Source organism: Benincasa hispida, chromosome 3 (genome assembly GCF_009727055.1).
Source record: "Benincasa hispida cultivar B227 chromosome 3, ASM972705v1, whole genome shotgun sequence".
NCBI classification, from domain to species: domain Eukaryota; kingdom Viridiplantae; phylum Streptophyta; class Magnoliopsida; order Cucurbitales; family Cucurbitaceae; genus Benincasa; species Benincasa hispida.
Window position 1 is genome coordinate 72,576,704 of NC_052351.1, and position 27,311 is coordinate 72,604,014.

Genomic DNA, 27,311 nt, shown 5'->3' on the forward strand with positions numbered 1-27,311 from the left:
TCAGGTTATGCTAGCTAAGTGCTTCTCAACCCATTTGACAGATTTAGCTACTCATGCGTAATGTAAGGAGAGTGGACAGATATAAAGATGCAATTTTCATTTTATAAATATGTTCAGAATACAAAATAGCAATGGAAGAATAAAGGTAGAGAGCCTGGTAGCAATATCTTGCTTCCCAAGGCTTTTACACTGAGTTATCTCTATTCTGCCCAAAAGATGTTCTTGCTTCCGCAAGAGTTGGCCCTCTCTCTATTTATAATGCTTCCCAGCACTCTTCCAAGTTAACCAGGATGATCTCTCAGCGTAATCTCCCTTCACTCGCTTTCTCCTTCTAAGTAAAAGAAAACTATGAATAAGGCTAACTTTCTTCTATATGGTGAACTCTCAGAACTGAGCGAACAGAACCGAACTATCCAAACTCCTTAAACGAAGGTGGCCTTTGGTATTTATAGAGCTTTAAGGTGAAAAGCTTCTTCTCTCGAATGATTGCACTGATGGGATGTCATTAATTCTCTGTCTGATGTGCCGAATATTTGTCACTGAAAATTTCAGTGTACTTGCTACAATATATCGTTAACGGCTTGTCAACTTAATTCGAAATCGACCGTCATCAGCTTTCTATCCCATCGTGATTTATTAAGCTTTCACCTTGATGTGTCGGCTCTATATGGCCACCTTCTTAAGTAGATTTTCACGAATGTAAACGATCGCATAACCTTACGGTCGCAATCTCTTATGCGCTCGGACGCCAATTTCCTTGAATCGCAATTTCGCCTTGTGTCAACGCATTTTCCTGCATAAAATACATAAGTTAGTTGTTTTAATGCGATGGATGCATGCGATCGCAATGTTGTAAACTTAATGCTTTTGGACGCAATATTATATATTTTTATTGTCACAATCATGCATTGTTTTATATCTTTGCACTGTAATAACGTGCATTTCTGCCTGTTATTATACACCCCATCGCATATGCGAGCAGAACATTGAACTCTGCCCAGGCTAACTACACTACCACAGAGAAGAGCTTCTTGCGGTCATCTTTGCGCTTGAGAAATTTAGATCTTACTTACTGGGATCCAATGTGATGGTTTACACCGACCACTCGACAATAAAATATTTAATGACCAAAAAAGATGCAAAACCGAGGCTAATACGATGGGTTCTCCTCCTCCAAGAATTCAACATGGAGATAATTGACCGCAAAGGGACAGAGAATCAGGTTGCTGACCACCTATCGAGATTAGAGAACCCGGAAGTAAACTGTATTCAGTCGAAGGTGGATCATAACGTTGAGATCGGATCCCACTCGTAGTTGGATGTTCACATGACACCCGTGGGGGCAAGCCAAAACGAAGGTGGGAATCGTGATAACCGCATAAACCAAGTGATCACAACTCTGCTGCCAAATAAAATGGGCATGAGTTTAGACTGAGAAAGAGCGCATTGCTCATAGTTGGATGCTCGCATGACACCCGTGGGGGCAAGCCAAAACAAAGGTTGGGCACTTGGATCAATGCAAGATCACAAAAAGAATATCTAAGTTGTGCAAGAGTAAAAACCACTTGGAAACACCCCAGTTGGAGAAAGTTGGAAATAAATCATGCAATGTCCTGGAAGCGAGTAAAGTTTTTTTTAAGGTTAAACTTGCAATCCCTAAATATTAGAAATATGTTAGGAAAAGATCAGTATAGAAATTAAGAAGGCATTGGTTCATGAAATTTGAATAAGGCACCTTAAGAAGTCTAGGTAGGGTAAAAGCAGTTGACTTTTTAAAGAAAATCTTTAGTTTATGCTTGAGGACAAGTATTGTTTTAAATTTAGGGGTGTGATAACGGGTAGAAATACACGTTATTACAACTCCTATAAGTAAAACAATGAGAGAATGTGACGGTAAAATAAGCAATATCATGTCCAAAAGCGCTAAACTGAAAGGAATTGCGATCGCATGCGCCCATCGCATAAAAGCAGTTAATTTACTTATTTTGTGCAGGAAAAATGCGATGGCACAAGTAAAATTGTGATTCAAAAGAATTAGGCGCCACCGCGCTTGAAGATTGTGATCGCAATGTCATGCAATCGTGAGAAGTTGCTAAAAAAGGTGGCCGCATAAAGACTGCGCATCAAGGTGACAGCATAATAAATCATGATGTGATGGAAAGCTGATGACAGTCGAATCCGAATTTAGTTGAAAAACCGTTAAAGCCACATTGTAGCAATTACACTCAACTTTCGCTGACCATTAATCGGCGCATCGAAGCAGGAGATTTAATGACCGCCCATCATTGCAATCATTGGAGAGAAAGGCTGCTTCACCATGAGCTCTATAAATACCGAAGGCCCACTGTAACAGGACATCAAAATAGAGAGAGAATATATACAAGTTAGAGAGTCGTTACTCTGTTCATGTACATACTCATACTTAGACTTAGACGACGGAGACGAGTAAGGAGACGAGGAAGCCGAGAGATCATTCCCAGACAGATTGAGAGACTGCCGGAAAGCGCTACAAAGGAGAGAGGGCCAACACTTGCAAGAGCAAGGATATACATCTGAACAGAGTTGGAGTGAAAAAGAACAGTGTAGAAGGCTACGGGAAGCAAGACATTGCTTACCGGGCTTCTTATCTCTAAATTCCATTTGTTATTTTGTATTCAGCCCTCTATTTATAGAAAATGAAAATCTCATTTCAACCTATGTTCAATCTCTCCATACTTCGCATGAGTAGCTAAATTTTATAGTACTTAGCTAGCATGACTTAAGATTTACATTTTATGCAATCATCTTGTCTTATGTATGTGTCATTCACCCTTTAGAGATACTTGAGAGAATAGTCTAAAGATAGAATCTAGACTTAAGAGAGTCAGATTAGAATCTAGGCTTGAGAGAGTCAGATTAGAACCACATAAGCAAGAAATAGAAACTTAGACATAAATTATATTGCTATTAACACATCGCATGCACCCTAGAAATAGGATATGATAGTATGTAGTCACCTTGTTTTATGTGTGCATCCTTCATCATCGCATAGACAAGAATAGAGGCTTAGACATAAGTCCTATCGACTTTTTCGTATACATCGCATGCGTCCTAGAAATAGAAATTATGCCATTTTGCATTAAGAGATGGCGTGCTGTTATTTGTGTGTAGCATGATCGCATAACTTGTGCATAATCTTAGGAAGTGTTAGCTAAACCCCTTCTCAACCCCTTCATCGCTTACTCATTATAACTCTCGATTTCATCAACTCTGCACTCAAACTCCGTCGTATAGAAAAATTCTTAATTAAAACACCATCCAACTCATTTGTTTTCACACCGCAAGAGAATCAAAGTCGTTGTCGCATATTTACCTAGTAATTTCTGTGTTCAACCCTGGACTTACCAAGAAACCTAGTGAGGCTTATACTTGGGTCTTATTAGGAAAACTTGCATGTTCACTGAATAACATATCACCGCAAGCTCACACCATAAGCGCATCACAATTCACACGCATCAATACCCTAGAATGCTTTTATTCTCATATTTTTAAACACTTTTCATGCTTTCTTTTATTTTACAAAACCATATATTCAACATGATTATGATTCTTTAGCTAAAATTGACACGATTCTGGGATAGCTAAACGGTAACTTGTTAATTTGATCCCAGAGGACGATACTCGACCTTATAAGTTGTTTTAATATTATAACTTGACCATGTACACTTGCGTGCTACACAAAATATTCACATCAGTCCCTTCTATAGGGTACTTTAGACAAGGGAGTAGTCCCTGGTATTAAGTTGTTAGTGAATTTCATCTCCCTATTAAGGGGCAAACCTGGTAGGTCCTCTGGGAACACATCAATGACGCACACTATATGTATTTGCTCAATTGGCTTACTCATCTTCTTAATGTCAAGTACACTAGCTAAGTACCCCCAACATCCGTTCTCAATCAACTTAGATGTTTTAAGTGTCGAGATGATCTTTGGTATGTGGTGCACTTTCATCCCTTTAAATCAAAACTTTGGTTGGTCTAGAGGTGCAAATAAAACTTCTTTCTAATGACACAGAATGTTTGCATAATTTATAAACAACAAATCCATCCCCAAAATTGCATCAAAATCAGTCATGTCAAAAAGTATCAAATCAACAACGAAATCTTTATCAACAATAACCAACTGAGAAGCCTTAACTACCCTATTAGTTTTTAGCTCAATCCTAGAAGGAGTAGAAATCTTTAATATAAAATTCAAATCCGCAGGTACTAACTCAAACTTTCTAACAAAAGTAGCAAATATGAAACTTTCTAGCACGATGTTAGGTTCATCATCAGCCTCTTACTTGGTCATGGGGAAGACTTTTCCCTTCATCTTCTGTTTCTTCTCATAGTTTTATCAGAATATGGCTTTTAGCCCATTGGGCAACTATTATTGTAGTGTCCTACCTTTCTGCAATGGAAATAAGCTCCCAATGTTCTTGACAAGCCCCATAATGTTTCTTGCCACACGTTTTATACTATGGCACTTGTCCATTGGTGGTAGAGCTTGTTTTCTTTATTGTTGACTCAAACTTTTATCAAAATAATATTTTCTTTTTTAGCTTCATTCCTTAGCAAATGACTTGAAAAAATATGTGTGGTCTGTAATACCTCGACATAGGTCCTCACCTCAACTTGAAAGCAGCCACACGCTTCCTCAATTCTGGTCTCAGACTTCGTTCAAACTATCTCGCTTTCCTCTAATTAGTATCCACCAAATGAGGAGCATACTGGAAAAGTTCATCAAATTTCCTTTCATAGTCGATCAAACGCAGCTTTTCTTGCTCCAATTTGATAAACCCAGCCTTGTTATCTTGTCTGGTTGTAGGTGGGAAGAATTTCTCAAAGAAGAGTTCCTTGAATCTGTCCCAACTCAAAGGGTTCTCACCCACATTCCACATCGTGCAAGTCATGTTCTACCATTTATTTGCTCCTCTCTCGAGCATTAGGTAGCACAAGTAACTTTGTATCTTTTATTGCATTCCATGAACTCGAATACTCTTTCAATATTTTCAATCCAATCCGTGACGATCGGGTCGGTGCTGGTACCATTGAACGATGGGGGATGGAGCTTCCTGAATTGTTCCACTACACGATTGATCCCATCATTACCCGGGGCACGTATGTCAGACCTTAGGCCTTGTAGATGATTGATGTGAACTTGGTCCTACACTTCACTCATTCCTACGGTTATTTTCTCTTCACGATGACATTATTCTACAAAACACAAGTTAACCACCTTAAGAGTCAATAGGGTAGAATAGTCATTAAATGAAATTCTATCCACTAGCCCCCAACAATGATCAAAACAATTATCAACTCAAGTTATCAAACCTATTGTTCTGGCATGAACCTACACTTAAAGGTCTAGAGTCTACAGAACCTTATACCTTTTACTCTGATACCAACTGTAACAACACGTATTTTCCAATACAACTATTATAACAATAATGTGGAAAACATAACCAAAACTAGAGGAAAGAATTTCATTGACAACTTAACACTATGGCTTGAGACCACAAACCAAAATTCAACAACTAAACATAAAGTACTTAACCAATGTCTGAAGAAGAAATAATTAGAAATCACTAAGACTAACGACTAAGAACAATTATGACTATCTAAGATTCAACATAAGCCTATACTCTTAAGTTATGAGTTAGCTTATTGTGTTATGCTAGAAAGCTAATACTTCATTCACTGTCAAAACTATCACTTGCTCTGTCATCTGAAAAACATTTTGAAAAATAAAGATGAGTAAAAAAAATATTCAATAAGCAACTTCCACATCAAGTTCACAATATATCTCAAGATATATATATTGAAACATAGAAGATTAAACTTTCAAACAAACAGTTTTTTTTTCCCCACTTTTTCAGTCAAAGTATTGTAGTACTAAATAGTCTTAAAACAAAGTCTAAATATTCGAGTAAGCTTTAGAACTTTAATATACAGAACATTCATACATTTCTAAAACACAAATCTCTCATTACTTTCAAATACAAACCTTCAATTGGTCAACACTTTCAATCGAATAGAATTTTTAATCAATTCATACTTTTCAAATAAAAAACTTTTAGTCATTCAGAACTTTCAAATACAGAAACGGAAAGATGTATAATTAGTGTAACCCAACAAAAATGGTTACCCGTCGGTAACGCCACTTAGAAACATTGAATATCAATCGATTAGGACAATAAAATTTGTAGATTAACAACCAACCAGAAACAATAGAAATATTGGTTAGCAACCAATCAGAACAAAAATTACTTAAGTATGATACTGTGTGAGTGCAACACATGCATGAATCTTCATTCTGAAGAATGCCAAACCACAAAATTGTGTCTTCTCACAAATAAGTCTCAGTCAGAACAAAAAACCATCAAAAAATTAGCTACAACAAATTAACATACAATCCCCAAAATAAAAAACTGGCATATTCAGACAACCCAGTCATATTAGTCATAAACATTTGAAACATAACATGTAGTTTCAATTACCAATTTCAGTAGCAAACCTCATCAAATCAAATCATTCAAAACTTTCAGAACTTTTCAGAGGCTAACAAAACTAAAACAATAACACTTTCAATTCAAGATTAGTAAAAACATTTTCAATCATCAAAACAGTCATAGACTTTTATATTATAAAACCAACTAGAAATATAAAAAGTATTTTCAATCAAATCTCAAATCACATAAAACATGCTTTCTAAAAAGAAAATCATTTAAGGCAGGCAAACAATTTCAAATGGTTCAAACGTGCTTTCAAACATATTTTAAAATTCATCAAACTACGACATCAAATTTTATATTTTGGAAAGGATGTAAAAACTATTTACCTTTGTTACCAATCTCATGATCTCACTCCAAAATCCCAAAATTCAAATGCCTAAATGTCAACTTTCTAAAAGCCTAAACATACCCAAACTTACTAATCAGAAACCAACATCATGTCTTAACTGGTCTAAGACTAATCTCCAGGTAATCAGTCTTATCTACTCATTATTCTTCCCATTTTAAATATTTTTCTGCATAATGAGTTTTGAAAAATACGATTTTAAACCCCAAAAATAGCACTGAAAATTTTGGGTTTAATCCTCTTAAAATCTCAAAAACGCATACAAAAAACGGTAGAGTTAATGCTCCACACTTACCACTTAATTTTCCAACCGATTAACTTTTCAAAACCTTTAAAACATTTATAAATTATGAAAAAATTAATTCTGAAAATTTTCTGTTTTTCATAAGAAATTTCTCCCAAGATTACAAATATTTAATTAAAGAATTGACACTTTTAAACCCAAAAATCCAATTTATAAAACCCATTTAAACTGCTGTAAAACAGTGCAAAAACATTCTTTTTAAAGCAAAACTAAGAAATAAAGTTAACGTTTAATGTTGAAATCATTCGGTTAACTTTTTTGCGCAAAAAGATCCAATTTAGATGTCAAAAAAGTTCCTAAATTGCAAGAAATTTAAAATTATAAATTCTGGAAAAACCCACACTTTTCAACACTTTAAACTATTATTAAGAACCGAAGAAGAAACTTTGATTAAGAAAAAATAGGTGTAACCACACTAAAACTTTTTAGAGAAAAGCTTAAACATTGTTCAATTCCAATTAACAAAAGAATCTAGAACCCATAATCCCCTATAACAAAAACTTCAATAGCCAAAAAATTTACTTCGTTTTTTATTTCTTTTCTTGGGAGAAAAAATCCAACACTTCTTCTCTTTTTTCTTTGCTGTTAAAAGCTTTTTAAAAATAGAACTAGGACATTAAGTGGTCTTTATAAAGAAACCCTATTTTAGAACCCTAAAGGTTTTTTTTTAAAAAAAAATTAACTAAATAAATAAAGATAAATATTATTTTTTCCTTTTATTTAACAAATCCTACAAAATAAAGAAAATATTTTAAATTAAAAAGAAAAGATAAAATTATATATATATATATATATATAAAGAGTTTTTGAAAAAAAAAAATCTTTTTTTCCATTTGTTACATCTTCTTGTCTGCTTCTCTGTTATTTTCATTTCATATCATTTTTTTTAATCATGTCAAGAGGGGGAGATGTAGAATGTGTTGGATGTGGTGGCTATTGGTTGTTGCTGGTTGTGGTGGCTACTGGTTGTTGCTGGTTGTGTTGGTGTTGGGTATGGTGGCCACTGGTTGTTCCTAGTTGTTTTTTCTTCTAGACTTAGTTGGTTTGTTGTGGTGGATTTTGTTTTTTTTAATGGTGCTGTTGTCAATTGTCTCTCAAACTGTTATGTGCTAATTCAATGACACTGTACTATTGTGTTTCTGACTATGTCTTGATTAATTCTGTGCTTGCCACTGCTTAAAATACTGCCAAAAAGGGAAGTTTGTTAGATACTGTGTGGTTGTCAATATTTGTTTGTGTTGTAGATGTTATATAAAAATGTCTCTACATTGGTAGTTTTCTGCCAGAAATGCTAATCGTGCAAAATACTTTCTTTATCAAGTTTTTCTTTGTATTATTTGCAAATCTCTTTTCCTTTTTCTGTGTGTGATAATTTTGGAAGATAGGGTTGCTTGACCGTGTATCAACTGTGCATATTTAAAGGACATCTAGTCCTTCGAGGGTGGTCGTTTTGTTTTAATAAGCAACATTGTGCTTTACTATTGTGAGTGTTCGGTCGCATTGTAGGAAGGAGAAATAGTTGTATTTCTTGGAGACATACTCGGAATTGCTTGCTGCTTGTGTATCGTGATTCATCTAAGAAGGGTTTTTCAAGCTTATGGGGAGCCTAAGCTATTTGAGTAAAGGGGACTTTGTTCTAAGGAGGAAAGATACAGTTCTAGTGAGAAGGAGTCTCACAACTTGAGGGAAGATTCAGTCTTGCAGAGAGAAAATCTCGGTCTTAAGGAGAGTCTAAGACATTCTTCACTAATACCATAACTTAGGAGGAGCCTAAGTTATCGCGAGAGGAAGTCTCAAACCTAAGGGGAGCCTACGTGAATAGCTGAATGATTGAGTTGTGCGGGAGTCACTACAATTGAATAACTGTTATAGATAAGTACTACGTTTTAATTACTTATCATCGATATTAATGAAATTATCTTTCTCATGCAAACTGTCTCTAGATGTACGCGATTTATATCGAACTGGACTACCAATCTCTGGTGTTCTTTTATTTACTTTTTATTTCTAGTAATTGTTCTGTGGAATGTTGTAACATCGTCTATAACATTGTTAACATACAATAGATGCCTCCTTCCACTTTTCACTATTCAAATGAAAAACCTCATTGTTTCTTTTGTTATTCATTGGACTAAAAAGAAAATTACCTCAAAGAATGGAATCATCACTACTTGAAAAAACAACATGTTAGCGTGATATGGAGGATAGTTGAATATCAAGCTCTACAATATCATCAATTACTCTCTTCAATTTGAAACAAAAATAAATTATGTAGGTGGTCGAGTGAGATCTTTATTAAAATGAGAAACAATTAAAAGAAATTTAATATGTTTAGTCACACAGTTGAAAAATTAGAAAACCAAACCTTAACTATGAGATAAACAAGGATAAACTAGATTGTACACTAATATACTAAAAAAATTAGAATTCTAGTATTCAAGTAACAAAATTCTGCATGTAATCATGAAACAAAACAGATGATCAATGATAATTAATTTGCAGCCCTCCATACAGATAATTTTAACAAAGGAGTATCCTTCATTGTAACTCACTAATCATTTCTTGAAGAAAATAGATTACATGTACAGCTCCTACTTGAGTTGTTCTTCTCCTAAAGAAAATCAATCATAATTATAAAGCGATGTGTGTAATATAAAACAACATGGTATATAATAATTATAAGTAAAGATAAAAGTGTGGCTTGCATTACAGTCACACAGAGGAAACAAATGGAGTTTATATAATCAAGTTCTAGTAGAAATTTCACACCAAAGTAACTTTGCAACTACAATCTCACATGTCCACAGAAAAAAAAATCACAGAAACTAGAGGAAAAAGGTGGAGCTTAGCTTAAACCTAATGGTGAAAAAGACATACTTTTCATGCTAGAAATCAGAGAAAACAAATACAACATTTCGATCTAAATCTTTAGCAAGTTTCCTATAACCAAAAAAATATATCAAAAGAAGATAAAGTCAGTACTAGCATTTTCAAATGGCTTGAATCTAAGAAACTTAAGAAGGAAAAATTAAAAAAAGAAAGAGTAATCATCTGTCAATGAAAGATTTAGGTAGATTTTGAGTATTTAAAGGTAGAGAACAACCTCAATAAAATAACACTACATTCATGATGACAAAATATGTGCAACACCATGATCAATGCAACTTTTTTGTCTTTTGCGTAAATTGATAGCAGTAGCAATAATCCTAATGCTATGCAACTGTTGTCAAATGAACTTGACAACAATAATAATTCCCTCTACTACATTCCTTCCTTGCTTTACTCTTCATAAATATGTTACCCTTGGCAACATCATTGGGCTAATTCCATTTTATTCTCCTTTTTGTATTGTAGCACAAAGTCTATGGTACAACTTTAGCACCAAGCAGGTATGAGATTTTTTACAGTCATTACTATGCTTTGGAACATAATATTTGTTGTATATCAGAAACTTAGCCATTATTTTCCCCCTAAACAAAAACAACATCGTGAAGTACTTCTCAGCATCAATCAACAAACATCTCAAGTAAAGAAAGTATTCAAGAAAAGAATAACCCACACTATCTTAGGTTACTATGTCAACTTTTGCTATATCTTAGGTCAACAAAAGCTATGAAAAGTAGTCACATTTCTTGTAGTGTGGAGGCTTCCACTCCTTTATAGAGGCCCCAAAGTGATTGAAGGGAGGCCGAAAATTGGGCTCTAGGCATTTACGAAGAATTTTCGGCATTGAATAATAGCTGTAGAGCGATAAAATAGCAACCACGAACAATTGGTCACGTTTTTTAAAAATTAGGATTTTGAGCAGCCATACATCATGGTCAAATTCTGCAAGACGGTTAAAATTCGCTGTAAAATCTTATAAAAATAGCCCAAATAGTAAAAATACACTTTAGATAATTAAAGAACCTATACTTGATAATTTTATCCAATTTAGGCCAATTATTGGGGTAAATAACTTAACCTTTAATATTAATATTGTTGTTTTCAAAACTTATTAGAGAAATATTGTTGTTTTGAAACTTATTAGAGAAAATATTGTTGTTTTGGGGGTTCAAGGCTAGAAGTCGAGGGTTGAGGATTTGACTAATGTAGAGGTCGAACGTTGAGAACTCGACAAACAAAGAAAAACTTGGAAACAATACGTAAATTAGGGTTGTCGAGGGTTGAAGTTTCGACATACATAAGTCGAAACTTCAACCCTCGACAAGGAAAGAAGAATTGTAAGAGAGAGCGAGATTGAAAGCGAGATTGTAGGATGGACAATCTCCAACGTCTATGGAATGTATGTCTCGCTCTCTCCTACAATCTCGCTCTCTCTGAACATCTGCTCTCTCTTACAATCTCGCTCTCTCCGAACATCTCGCTCTCTCTTACAATCTCGCTCTCAATCTTGCTCTCTCTTACAATCTCGCTCAGAATCTCGCTCTCTCTTACAATTCAAAATTCTGTTATTGTTGTTATTTTTTCATTAATGATTCATTAATGATTACTAGCTTTTTTTCTCATTGGTTATGTATATATATATTTCTATGGAAAGTAAATAAATTTATTATATATTCAATTTTTTTTATTATAAAGTTGTACATTATTCTTTTAATTAACTTGTACATTATTCTTTTAATTAACTTGTACATTATTCTTCTAATTAACTTGTACATTATTATTTTATTTAAGTTGTACATTATTCTTTTAATTAACTTGTACATTATTCTTCTAATTAACTTGTACATTATTCTTCTAATTAACTTGTACAATATTCTTTTAATTAAGTTATATATTATTCTTCTAATTAAGTTGTACATTATTCTTCTAATTAAGTTATACATTATTCTTCTAATTGAGAAACAAATATTTTTTTAATTAAGAAATAAATTTTTTTTTTTTTTTTTCAGATCATGGCTTTAAACCCAGGACCTATTGATCCTGATGTTTTGTACGAACAGTATTCATCGATCATTGTTGTATGGCGAGATCGTACTACTGAAGAAATATCTTGCAGGTGTCGAGAGGCAGTTCTCCAACGCACTATCCCACTCCACCCTCGAATACTACCACTACTGCGTACATCTGGATTCTATAGGATTGCCAGATTAGGATTTATTCAATTGGACTTGCATCTGATCACAACCTTGGTTGAGAGATAGAGGCCCAAGACGCATACATTCTATGTCTGCTGGAGAGTGCACTATCACTCTACAAGACATAGAAGTGTTGTTGGGGTTACCTGTTGACGGTGAGCCAGTCACTAAAGTGATGTACGATGACTGGTTAGAAGTTTGTCAACTGTACCTCGGTGCGACCCCACCTGCCGACAAGATTAAATGATCGAGGTTAAGTTTAATATGGTTAGGAACAAAATTTTGTGAGCTCACATATGATGCAGACGAGAAAACCGTCATAAGATATGTGCGAGCAGATATACTACAAATGATAGGTGGAAGTCTATTTTTAGATAAATCAAGTCATTTTGTTCACTTGATGTTCCTGACACTGTTAGCTAACCTCCATGATGCGGGACAGTATTCGTGGGGTGGAGCATGATTGGCATGGTTGTATAGACAACTATGCAAAGCAACAAGACCTAAAGTTCGAGAGATAGTTGGGTCTCTCATACTTTTGCAACTATGGGCTTGGGAGCGATTTCCAACAATAGCTCCATAGCTACAACATGTTAATGACGCTCAGTTAGTTGGACCGAGCCTACGGTTCTCGGTATGTTGTTTTTATTCAATTTAATTTTTTATCACTGATCTAGTTAATTTAAATTCTAAATTTATCAATTTAAAAATTTAGGTAGAGAGACAAATTTTGTGTGACTAGGACAGCCACACATGTAGTTAGCCAGTATAGATACATGTTTGATCTGCTTCAACCTGAACAAGTATATTTACACTAAACCTAATTGATTATTTATAAAAAAATTTAATTGTATTTGTCTTTAATATTCTCTAATATAATATTTTGTGTTTCAGGTTATTTGGGAGCCGTACAAAATATTTATGCATACTTTGCCTAATTTTTGTACGAATGGTCAAAACATATGGCGGACGATGAGTCTTCTCATATGTTTTCACATTGGTGAGTGGCATCTTCCTGATAGGGTGATGAGAACAATTCGGTTTTCAGTAGAATTTCCCATCGCCTTGTAATACTGAACCCGTACTGCATGATATTGACTTAAGAACTGAAGATTAGTTCGAAAAAGTTGCACTCATTGGTAGTGCGATGGCACTATCATGCAAGGTTTATTGCGGTGGGGTTTCTCTTTGAATAGTTTGACACAGATGTCACTCCAGAATATATTCATTGGTTATAATAATATCACAAGACGCTACGTCACTCGTCCGGGAGCAGCTGTGGGTCATCTTGGTAAATGAATATTATCTAATTATTTTTAATTTAAATTTATTTTAAATATTATCTAATTATTTTATAATTCACAAAGATCGAACAACCGTAGACTCCGTGAGGTTGCGAATAATCCGAACTAGGTTATTTCTATATGTAGTGACAACCAAAGCTATATGGAGGAAATTCATTATATGTACGATATACCTATTGTTCCTCCACCAGCTCCTAGACGCAAAGGACCTGTTCGGGAAGAGGATGAGTTTGATGAGGTTACACATAATGTGGAAGAGTTGCCCCCTATGATGCAGACGCAAAGTCAAACTGATTATGTTAGTCCGATGGTGATGATGCCAGCATTTGGTTCAGGACATTATGACTAAGAGGCTGGTCCTTCGTCTTCATACGTGCATGGACATGGTCGAGGTTGTGGAGAGCATAATGAATATTTATATTATGAAGCGCCTGCAGAGGTACCAGAGCAACATCAAGAAGAACCTGAACAACCTCAAGTTCAAAGTCGACGACGACAATCAGCTCGAAATCGACGACGTCCACCTTGTGGGACACATTGATTTTTGTAATTATTGTTATATAAATGAGATATTTAATTTATATTTTTTTATTTTTATGAGATATTATTTTTTTAATTTATTCTTTTTATATATTATGAATAGTAATTATTTTGATATAGAAGCTTTTAAATGTCACTTATATAAATAATAACATCAGATAGTCTAAATCTAAAAAGTTAAGTAAAAAAAACTTCAATATTCAAATTTACATATTTTAGATAATAATTTGGGGACTTAATAAATCAAATCAACACTCAAAATCTTCACATGCAAGTCTATAAATAAGATTGTATTATTGATATAAAGAACAGAAATTTTAATCACAATAGTGAGGTCAATAGTTTAAAATATTTTATAATAATGATCTTGGATTCCTCTCGTACATTTTGTACCAAGATTTTGATGTGTTTTTCTTTTTTTTTTTTTAAATTATAAATAATAAAAAAAAATTTTAAAATTATTTTATAAAATGAAAAATAAAAAAAAATAAAAAAATAAAAAAAGAAAGGAGGAAAGAAAGAAGAAGGTGAAATGTGTAATAATTAAAAAAAAAAAAAGAAGGAAAATTTGTACGGATATCTCGCTCTCACTCTCAAGATCTCGCTCTCGCTCTCAAACTCTCGCTCTCTCGCTCTCTCTCAAAATCTCACTCTCTCCCAAAATCTCACTCTCTCTTACTCTTCCCTCTTTCGTTCTCTCCCAATACAAAATTATTTTTAACACATCAAATAATTATGAGTGTTATGAGGAAGGTCTTCGGAATGAGGAAGGTCTTTCGTTCTCTTCACATCAAATAATTATGAGGAAGGTCTCATAATTAAACAGACTCAATAATAATGTTAGGGAAAGTCGAGGGTTCAAAGTTCGATGTGCAAAGGAAAATTCGACCTATCTAGGTCGAATTTTCAACCCTCGACTTATTTTTAAAAAAAATAAAAAAAAATAATATTTCTACAAATAGTTTGAAAATAACAATATTTTCCTAAATAGTTTCTAAAAAGACAATATCCTTTTAATTTTTCCAAATAACATGTATATAACCACATTTGATAAGGAAAAGTACCAAAATATATCTTAAAATGATGCATTTTAAACATTTACCAACCATTCTAAGAGGTTCTTTTTTTGTCATTTTCTTCTCTAGTTAGCTCGCTCCCGTCCATAGTTGATTCTTACAAATTCAACCAAGAAAAGAATCAAGAAACTAATTAACAATAAATCAACCAAATTTCTAAACCTAAGAAAGCACTTTTGAGTGTGTTTCACAACTCCAAAACTTAATTAGTCCCGAGCAAAGACAAAACAATACGGTAGGAAAATTCTAAACAAGTATGTTGATGACTCAAACCTCAGTATTTAGAATAATATGTTTGATCCATAAGTGAAAACATTCAAACACATCTAATGTTAATAAATTTGAAGGCACAGTGCATGGTTTGTCAACTCCCTTGATAAAATAAATTCTCATTTCTTCTAAACATTACAGTAAAAGTGGTATGGGTCGATCCACAAAGAACCAAACTAACCTCTCAAATAATATGCTTAAAGTTCCAAGTTGACTGAAGGAGAGGGAGGTTTGATACGCTTTGGAATATGCTAGAAAAGTAACAAGTACATGAAAAGTAAATGTAGGCAATTGAAAATCTAGCAAAGGTTTTTGAGGTAACCCAATCACTTGATTGTTGAACACATGAGATTTTACTCATATTATTGTCTAAGCTTAGCCAATACATCAAACATTTAGTTACTTTTATTTCTCTTAACTGATTTGTAAAATCCTACGTGTATATATAAAGGATTAAAGTGAGAAGAAAAGTAGAACTTATCTAATTTCATTTTGTACTAAAAATCCTCCAAGAATCCATTAATAATAGCTCCCCTCCATGGATGTAGGCAACCATTGCCAAACCACGTAAACTTCTGTGTCTTCTCTTCCTCTCCTTCACTTTGCATATTCGATAAATCTTCATCTTCCTCACGGGTTCTCTTGATTCTACTTTATCCTTCCGCTTACCTCACAATCACCATCAAACGAAGAGAAAATATGAAGGAGTTTTTTGTTCAAATGAATTTGATCCAAAAGAAATTAAATTGATTTGAGAGAAAGTACTGACCTTAACGTGTTGTATACATCTTCAACCACGTGGCTTTGTTTTTGTCCACTTGTTACAACATAGACTCTGTCAATTTAGATGGATATCTCTTCAATTGGGCTTCGGTAAAATTAGGAAAAGTGCAACAAATTTGTATCAGAACCTGCAAGAAAAAATCAAGAATATCAAGAACTTCAAAGAAAGAAAATCTTTGAGCTTAAAAGCAAGACAACGGCATTAGCAAGGTATGACATTTAAAAGTTTGATGGAAAAGGAAATTTCAGCCTTTGGAAGGCAAAAATCAAGGTTGTTTTAGGGTAACAGAAAGCTCATAGGGTTTTAGAAGACCCTTCTAAGTTGCCTACTGTGACAGTAGATGATAGAGAGAATATGGAGCTAATTGCACATTGAACTCTTGTCTTGAACCTATCAGGCAATGTGCTTCCACAGATAATTGATCAAAATACAACCTTTAAAATGTGGACAAAGTTAAATGAATTTTTTGAACCAAAGGATCTTCCTAATAAAATGTTCTTGAGAGAAAGATTTTTTACATTTAAGACAAATCCATCCAAAACCTTGACTGAAAATCTTAATGATTTTAGAAAGATTATAGCATAATTTAAAACACAAGGTGACACAATACAGACCATTAATGAAGCATTTGTACTTCGTAATTCTCTTCCTGGGATATATAAAGATGTTAAAATAGCTTCAAAATATGGGAGAGATTCATTTAGATATTATCATTTCTACTCTTAGAACTAAAGAAATGGAATTGCTGTCTAAAAGAAGAAAAACCAAGTGCTGAATGTCTGTTCATGAAAGGCAAGAACTATTGTCTAATAAACAGTGACCATATATGAGAATAAGGATAAGTCCAAGATTAGATGCAAATATTGTAAGAAAGTAGGGCATCTAAACAAGGACTACAGGACATTAAAGTGGGAAAATGAGCAAAAGAATAAGAAATAGAAAGCTCCATCAACATAGGCAGGTGAAGTTTCAGTAGAGGAAGACAGACCACATAGAAAGAAGCATAATAATATTGAAATAATAAAATCCACTATATCTAAAGAAAATCTAAACATTAACTCGAATCTATAAACAAGTTCATCGACATCCTAGAACAAATAAGTTTCACTACTCATTGTTGTCATAAACCTACTTTCAAAAATTTTAATAACCATTCAAAGAAGTGAAAATTGAAAAGAGTAATGGAAAACTACTTTTGCAATGACTCCATCAATGAAGGATGTGGGGAACTCCTTGATTTGCACCTCGGAATCAACCAGCTGCTTCCAAGCACTATCTGCACTTTCTAACCTCTTTTTTTGCAGCCAAAACACTCTCTAAAATCTTGGTTCTAATAGAAAACATTTTCCAAAAATAGGCAATGCCCAGAAAGCTACTCTTGGGTTTTGGCGCCACGACACCTCTATTTGGCCATTTTTTGCCTTTTTTTTCTTCATTACGTTCCCTACTTCCAAGAATTAGCACATTTTTGTCTTTATTGGAAAAAGTTGGTTTGTATTCATTCTATTGAATTCCAAATCTCCTTCTTTTGCTTATCTTCTGAAATTCACTGGCAAACGACATCAAAGTTAATAATATTAAGTCAAAACAATTCTAAATTAAAGGCAAATAAAGTACTTTTCAAGTGTGATTCACATAGTAAAAAATAAAATATAGTAGCCAAGAGTTTCGTTCAAGCATTATTTAGAGTCTTAGCATATGGACTTTGTGAAGGTATATAGATTACCAGAAATTTTAAAGAACTGAAATTGTATGAAAAGACACCTATGTGGTCTATTTGAAGAGATCGAATCCCACAGAGAAAGCGAGGGATTGTCTTTTGCTTTGATTTTTTTTTTTTAGAATTTAAACAACACAGAAAAGAAGAATACATAGTAACATACATTATGCTAAATTTATAGTTTAAGCATAAAAAAATGATAAAGTTATAGAGAAGAAAAATTCACCTTCGAAGAACATTTCTTCATATCTTCTCAAGGTCTTCACAATAATTCTCCATATTCTGCAACTGAACTTCCATGAACAATATCGTGCCTGCTATCCTCTTGGCAAGCATCGATTTGTGGAAACTGCCTTTTGAAAGAGATAAGAAATTTTGGTTGTGAAGGAGTTTTTTTTTTTTTTTTTTTTTTTTTTACTGAGAAACCATTTCTTTACAAAAGCTTGAGAGAGAGATCGGAGGGGAGGAACGTGAATTTTCTTCCGCAGAAAAACTATATCCCAAGAAAACTTTCCCACCTAGTTTTTAAAGTGAAGTAGGATTGAAAACCACCCACTTCACCCATTAATTAAATTAAACCAATTTAATTTAATTTAGTTAATTAATTTAGAAAAATCAAATATCTAATATTTAATTAATTATATGAATCTTATTCGAATATATATCTTTCTTATAACGTATAATTTTTAGTATGAATTTCATTCATATTAACTGTTAATCTAAAGTTTTAATATGAATCTAATTCATATTATTATTTGAATTATCCAAATACAATAAATCTCCTTTTTATTGTATAGTTTAATATTGAATCTCATTCAATCTCACTTGAAATTAATTTTATATTATAATGTATCTATATACATTATATTAATTATTCCTTTAATTAATTTAAAATTTTGAAATTCTTTCAAAACTATTGGTCCTTGTTTACCCGTTGTAAGCTAATAGGGAGACCTAATGGACCTACAGATTATAAGTTTCAATGATCTGACGTTAATTAATTAAACTCTTTAATTAAATTAACCAACGCTCATTAACTATGGGTCATTTCAAAGACTCATAGTTGCACTCTTAGCACTGTAGAACATGTTGCGTCCATAGATTTAACCATTACGAGTAAGTCGATCCTTCACAAGTTGTTCGTAATTATAGGTTAGGTCAAATTATCGTTTTACCCTTGTAATTATCTCTTGCTTCTTAAGTACCATTGATCCCTCTAATGAACAATCTGTTTATGGTCCTAGCATAAAAAAGTCCCTCTCGGCCTAATGAGAGAGTGGATACTCTTTGTTCAAAACCTGGAATCGGCACTTAAGGGAACTACTCATCTACTTACCCTAAAGAAGGGAAGAAGTAAATTTCATCTTGTATAGTTATGTTCCTAGCTCCTCAATCGGTATCGTCCCCAAAATGGTAGGCTTATTGAGTCGGCGACTCAGGGCCACACAAATCAAATGACAAGCCCTCACAAGCAAGAGTTCATAACTCACTCAAGATTGAGATCGAGTTACATATGGTTATCCTATGAAATATTAATCTCTTCGGTCAAGGGCATTACAAAGCAAGATTAATGATTTTGCGGTTTGATCTTATACAAACTCATTGTATATGATACCCCACTCACATGTCTCTACACAAACAGTTTGGATTACATCGTTTGTAACTCTTACAAAGTGGGTCGTAGCCACAGTTTTACCATGATAAGATACCCAAATCTTATTCATATACTATAGACCCTTTAGGTTATTACTTGAACATGGTTCATCTGTATGTTCAATATATACTATTCAAGTCTCATGAAATAACCTTGAATTTTTTCTTAATGGATAATGCATTATTGCATATTTAAAATAATCAACTATTATGTCGAATAAATAACTATGAGGTTTTAGGACATAAATCCCAACACTATTGCAATAACAAGGTTATCATCGCTATAACTCATAATCCAATTCAACATGATAGAACAAAGAATGTTAAAATTGACAAGCATTTCAAAAAGGAGAAAATTGATGTGGGGTAATATACTATCTTCCAAAGAAAGAACAAATAACTGATGTGCTAGTAGAAGACCTTTCGAAAGGATAATCTGGTAGACTTATCAATAAGCTGGTTGTGGAAGACATTTACAAAAAGACATTTACAAAAAGCTTAAGGGGAGTGTTGGATTTTCTTCCTTATATTTTTTATAATATTAAGTGTGTATTATGTGTATATTTTTTCTCCCCAAATCTGTAAGATTGTTCTATATTAGTAACTGGACTTTTTCCTATATAAGAAGACCTTGTAATTGATTCAAGATATAGAAGAAATGTCAATATTGTTCTTTCCAACTTTAAGTAAAATCTAAAAATTTAAAAAAAAAAAAAAATTTAAAAAAAAAAAAAAAAAAAAACTCATCATGCATGTCACCAACTCTACGATCTCAAGCCTTGAATTTTTTTTCTTAAGTCTCATAAATATCACTCAACAACTCCTTAAATTGGATCGTTAATATCAATGCATACACGCTAGTCCTAGTGTTTATTCCTATTCAAAATGACACGTTAATTTCAATATTGATATTTGTACAACCAACCAATCATATTTCATTATTTCTTTGATAATAATTTTATCTCTAAAAAGAAATTGAGATAATTCACAATTTTTTAAAAAAAAGTTTCACTTGTTTTTTTTTAAAAAAAAATGGTAAAATCTCTACTCTTACAACTTTACAACATCGACGATGCTCAACAATAGTATCCAACATTGAGTTTGATATGATTAAAAGCTAGGAAAATATGAACAAATGAACAAGAAGAGACAAATGGCATCATTTATACTGCATTTTTCGGATCATAAACATTTGAGTTTGTCTATGATTGAATGAAGAAGGCCTCTAATGAATTGACAAGGCCTAGTTCTAATGCTTCTCTAAATTGCTTGCCACTTGAAGAAACTAGAGCCAACACAAACAAATCTCCACCCCATACATACACATATATAACATTCCTAAATTGACTTCTCAACTCGAGATCGGTCGATTAACCACTGCAGCTCGGGTAGAAAATGAGTAAAAATAGCCATGAAAAAAATGAAAAAGAAGGATGCCTCAAGCTTGAAGAACCAGGCTCTTGCCAAGGATTATGTCATCTGTTGAGAAATCAGCCTCTTTCCTGAAAGTGCCTCTGCCAAAGTCCAAGTTGTAGGAGTCTGCAAGACCTTCCACCAAATCGAATTCGGGCTTCCACCCGAGCACGCTCTTCGCTTTCTCAATCGATGCAAAGAAATGCTGCATAACATTTATATTAACAATAATGGTGCTATTTCAGTAATCAGATTCCAATAAGCTGCCTCATACTAATCATTACATCGACCAGATTACCTGATCACGGAAAGGGAATGGCTTCTTCTTTCCAAAGTCAAACTCCTTTGGATTGTAGTGGACAATCTCAGGCTCAGGAAAGCCTCCAGCCTGTGAAGTTTGTTACAGGAGAAATCAGCCAATTCACATGTTATCTCAATGATGAATACCATGGTGTCCTAATTATGTCTTCAATAGTGTACCTTAGCACAAGCTTTGGCTAACCCATCAAATGTAACATATTTTTCACCAGAGATATTAAATACTTGTTGGCTTGCCTTGTCATTACCAAGAACCTGAACAAAAGCATTTGCCAAATCCTGCAGTTGACAAAAAAGTTCAATTATTTACCGGATCTTGACCGCTACGTTAACATCAAGAAATCCTTTTCCTAAGCTATTCACATTAATAGATCTTTATCAACCCACTGTAGACTTAACAAGCCGTTTCTGTTGCATAAATAAAACTTAACACCACAGACCTAGACATGACCAAGTTTTGTAATTTGAATGTACATTAACGTTGAGAAATATTTGAAACTATAATCCTTTTCCTAAGCTATTCACATTAACAGGTCTTTATTGACTCATTACCTACAACAGACTTAACGAGTTGTTCCTGTTACATAAATAGTACTTAACACCACAAACCTATATGTGACCAAGTTGTGTAGTTTGAATGTCGATCAACGTCAAGAAATGTTTGACAGGATAATCCTCTTCCTAAGCTATTCACATTAACGGATTTTTATTGACCCACTACCTACAACAGACTTAACGATTTGTTCCTGTTGCATAAATAGTACTTCACGCTACAAACCTTGACATGACCAAGTTGTGTAATTTGAATGCCTGAGTTGGGGATTGGAATGGGGCGACCCGCTTTCAACCGGTGGAAGAACCATTCTTCCACAGGGTTGTAGTTCAATGGTCCGTAAATGTAGACTGGTCTTATAGAAGTCCAATTAACACCCTTCGATGCCAGTAAGCTCTCCGTCTCGAGCTTTCCCTTATGTCTACTCTTTGGATCAACTGCATCTACCTACAATATGAAAGAGAAGTGGAGGTCAAGCTTTGAGCGACCCACTTATCTGGTATTGGACAAAGAAAGTAATCTGAAAGCTTAAAGGTACCTCAAAGTGAGGTAGGAGATCAGACTTGAGGTAGACACCAGCTGAAGAGCAGTATATAAACCTGAGAATAATTAGATACATCATATTTTATCAGACTCTCCAAAATTTATGATCTGTTTCATGGTTTTCATGCGAAGTTTTGTGAATCGTAATGTTTGGACTAGCTTATGTAATTTACTCAACTATCTAATAATGTAACAGAGTTTGGAGAATTCATAGAATATTTAATATTTTAACTAGATCATCACCATGATATGATCTTTAAACATCTAAATTTACTTTGATAGCTTAATATTATATCTTAATAAAATTAACAATATTGGCAACATTTCTTGAAGTCCAACTATCTGACTACTATCACGTACAGAAACTGGACAAACCAATCCCATATCGGGATCGCCAATGGCACAAAATCCTTTTGTACATCAAAATTGTTCCTCTAGCATTGGAAAAACATGATCCAAATGAATAACACACTAATTGCTGTGAAAAGAAAGCAGATATTATTTAGGAAATCTTACTGCTCTAGCTTAGGCAAAGCATCTAAAATTGGTTCAACTTCAACTGCTTCTCTCCCTGAAATCATGCAACAGTGTGTAGACCGAAAAAATGAACAGATATGATGGTTATAAAACAAATCAGGGTGAAAAGTTTCAAACCAAAAGAGATCAATCCAAAATCATACTCACCATTTATGTCATAAACTACATCAAACCCTGCAGCCGAGAGACTGGATTTCACAAAATCAAAGTCTTTTCTGTCTCCCTTCAAATGCAGAATCTGGGAAATGTGAACCAAATAGACACATTTATCATCTGTACTCTAACAAACTCACAAGTAATAAGCTTTAAAATAAAACCATGATAGAAAATTTCTTTTCAATGAAAGCCACCAGATTTTAATGCTTAAATGGAAGCTTAGAAGACCTTGGATTTAAAATCAGCATAATCTGCTTCCGACTCGCCAGGCAATTGTTGTGTAACAGGTGCTTTTCCTCTTGTAAACAAAGTCACCTGCCAAAATGAGCAATTTCCATTAAATTTCTAATAGGGAATCTGTAGCAAGCAAAGAAAGGAGAAAGGGAATGGCAAACCTGATGACCCTCTTTGACAAGAAGTCTAGACAAAAATATACCAATAAATCTGGTGCCACCCATTATAAGAATATTCTTCTTTGCACTTGCTGTAACATGTAATGCTCCCTTTGGCTGCATAACCTTCCTTTTATACTGCAATCCAAGGCCAAACCAAATTGAGAAAACATATAAAGAACAAAATGCATCATAATCCATCAACCTACGCTTCCTAACGTAGTGTAGTTTAACACGATATCAGAGCAAAAAAACTCCTATTCGAAACCTCATTTCCCCTCTTATTCATGTTAGCAGCTCGCATATTAATCAGGTGTCGTGTTTAACATGGTATCAGTGCAGAATGTTTAGAAGCTTCCAACCTCATTCACCCTCAAATTCATATTAACAGCTTTCATTTTGATTGAGTTCCGTGAATCCAATTAATATTCGATGTATCCTATTTCATCTAATCTTTTGTGTCTAGTGACAAACTACATATATGAATCCGATCAAATGAGAACGGAAAAGAAACTGGCAGATTGCAATAGCCATTTCCCCAGTTCAGTTTTCACTGATTTTGAGACCTTAACAATAGTAACCCCTCAAATAATTTCCAGTTTGAATCAAAATTTAAGAGTTAAGAAAAAACCCAAAACAGAAATATACATATAGGGAAAAGAGGAGAGGACCTGAACTTGGGCGTGGAGTCTGGCGCCATTGAAGTCGGAAAGAGAAGAAGGAAGAACAGAGAATGAAGGCAATTTTTGGTGGTGCGCAGCCATTGCGTTTGCCATGATTCCCAGTTAGAAACCCTCTGTGTTCTTGTTTGGTGGTGGGATTAAAAGGGCAATGGATTTGAAGGATTGTTCTTCTAAGGGCATGGCTTCTGTTTCTCTGGCTGGATTTCATTCTAATGTTTTGAGGATAAGACAGTGATTTGCCTCCACCTCTCATTCAATCCCTTCTCAGTTCTCACTTTCAAAATTTTCAAATTTAAAACCAAAAAACTAAAAAAGAAATAAAATTGGAAGAGCTACTTTAACTTCTTGTTTAAGCCATTGGCAACGGTATGCCGAGTACCACTCAAGTCATCAGCACCACGTGGAGGAGATTAATCTCACTTTACAAAACGTAAGAGAGAAAATTGCCAAAGACGACTCTATTAGCCCACATTCCACGTTCAAAATGAGTCCAAACTTAATTTAATTTTGAAAATATTTACAAAATATATAAAATTTCATAATCTAATAATGATAGATACAGATTGATATTGATAGACTTCTATCAGTGTCTATCAATGTCACTGATAGACATGGATAGAAGTCTATCCATGTCTATCATAGATTTTAAAACTTTATTATATTTTGTAAATATTTTTGTTCATTTTTCTATATTTGAAAACAGCTGTAACGACCCGACTTTTCCACATTTACTAACAGAACATTACTATATGCATGCATCGACCTTAAATAAAAATTTTAACTCTTTGTTAAAATAAAAAAAAATAAATAAAATGATTTCGTATGTCAAATGAAGTTAATAAAATTTCACTAAAACAACTCGAAACATTTGTTCGGGATCACCCTCAAAACATAAGTTTAAAACTAGAAAACATTTAAGAACTTGAAAGTTTAACATAAAAAATTCTAGAATTTAACATACTCAATTTCAATTCTATTGACTCTAATAAAATTACAGACTCTAGAGTACACATATAAGTTCATCAATCAAGAGCCAATTACAATTTAAACTTCATAATTAAAGAGAAATCTAATGCCAAAGTTGAATTTCAACCAAACATGCAATCTTAGAAATTCACCCACTAAACTCAAATTTATTGGGTTTTATGTCCTAAAACTCAAGGTTTGTAAACAATAAACTCATTCTATAAATCGATAAAGTTGTTATTGAATATACTGAATTGCTTATTTCATTTTAGAAATAAATCCAATAAATTAAAAGATCCATGACTATTACATGAATACTTGAACTTTATGTAAAGACATAAGAGTGGATCAAGTTCGAGTAAATAATCAAAATGATCTATAGTATACAAATAAGGTCGGGTGCCTTATTCTGGTAACACTATTGGATGCGGCACACTCTGTAGTTGTTACAAGGAGTCGTAAAGTACTACAAACTGTTGGGATTGATGCCCTAAAGTCTCGTATCCTGTAGTTTGTAAACAGTTTGTACGAACGCTTGTGATATATAATATATGATATTTACTTCACTTCTTGATTTTGCTTATCTGATGTTTCATTTTCTTTACCACAAACCAATAAATTAAAATATCTGGTTGTCTTTATGTAACTTAAGCATGTATGTGATGACATACAAGTGGATCATGTCTTAAGAGATAACCAAAATGGTCTATAGTATATGGATATAGGAGGGAAACCTTATCCTGGTAACGTTATGGATGTGGCCCGCTTTGTGGAATAGTTACAAATGTTGTGACTTGTCACAGATGGTTTGATCCTGATCAATCGTGTAAAGGACATGCGAGCGGGAGCGTCCTATACAAAGAGTTTGTATAAGACCTGACCACGAAGTGTTAACGTCTGGTTATATAACACCGTTCATGACTAAGACTTCACTTCACTAAGATGACCATAGGTAACATGACCTCAATCTTGAGTGAGTTGGGAACTCCTACCATTGGGGGCGGTTCTTTGATTTGCATAGGTGCGAGTGGCCAGGCCGCCGACTCAAACTTACCACTTTGAGGATTTGTTTGATTTAGGAGCTGGGAACTCAGCTACACAAGATGAAATTCGATCCTTCCCCCAAGTAGGGTAGGTAGATAGATAACTCCTTTAAGGGATGATTCCAGGGCTTGAACGATGTGGCGCCACACACCTTCTCATGGCCCAAAAGGTGTTCACACATAGTTGGACCTGTCTCTTATACACATCTAGATGTGTATAAGAGACAGTATCAGATGGACACAGAAATATATCTGTGGTGAGAAGAGTTCAGCTGTCGGTCTTTAGTAGAATGTCTGGCAGTTAATGGATGGTGAATCTCGTGGCTAAAGAGTTTAGTCAGCTATTCACGTACCGTTGGAGCTTCGAGCCATAGGTCCATAAGGTCCCCTTGCTAACCTGGATAAAAGTTGGGAATTAGTTTTTGGGTTAGTTTGAAATGTTCAAATTGACAAGAGGGAGTTCGATTATATATGATATAATTGAACTAATTAATTATATATGATAAGATTGACTAAATGTATAAGATACATTATTTTGGAGGAAATTGGATATAAATATGATTTATATATGTAGAGGAAAAAAAACTATAGTTGATATATGATATCAAACTGTAGGTTATGAATATAATATGATTATATTTATTATTTTAGTAATTAGGCAGTTATGAGATAATTGGCTGAAGTTTTCTCCGAATTCATGCGATAGTGGGAAGTTCTATTCAGTTTTAGTAATTGAAGAATAAAATGAAAATGGTTTTCATTTTGCAAGAGAGAGACGGATAATCACTCACGTTATATTAGTCTTCTATGGCTTAGTGTTGAGAGCCTATACGATAGTGCCTGCTTATTAAACGATTGCACACCCGTGCTTTCCTAAATGATCGCCCGCGATTTCCTAAACAATTGCTTACCTTTTTATAGACATGCTTAAGTTGAACTAAACAATCATATAGATGATCACTTAGCTTTTACTATACGATCATGTACCCCGCACTAAACAATCAAGCATCTGACTATACAATAGCCTTCTCATTCTTCCACTTGCTAGATCGTAGTACACGATAGTCTTTCTTCCTCCCCACTACCAATTTCA

The 27,311-nt window shown here is 33.8% G+C and overlaps 1 protein-coding gene across 1 annotated transcript; it reads right to left on the reverse strand.

Moving 5' to 3' along the window:
* Positions 1-20,750: 20,750 nt before the first annotated feature.
* LOC120074702 (chloroplast stem-loop binding protein of 41 kDa b, chloroplastic) lies at positions 20,751-24,410 on the reverse strand. Its single transcript, XM_039027918.1, has 10 exons — positions 24,198-24,410; positions 23,530-23,664; positions 23,363-23,449; positions 23,126-23,216; positions 22,958-23,012; positions 22,437-22,497; positions 22,124-22,345; positions 21,508-21,624; positions 21,326-21,415; positions 20,751-21,232 (listed from the first exon to the last, which is right to left on the reverse strand). The coding sequence occupies exons 1-10, from the start codon at positions 24,300-24,302 to the stop codon at positions 21,053-21,055; spliced, it is 1,143 nt and encodes a 380-aa protein (XP_038883846.1). The 5' UTR covers positions 24,303-24,410; the 3' UTR covers positions 20,751-21,052.
* Between the last annotated feature and the right edge of the window lie 2,901 nt (positions 24,411-27,311).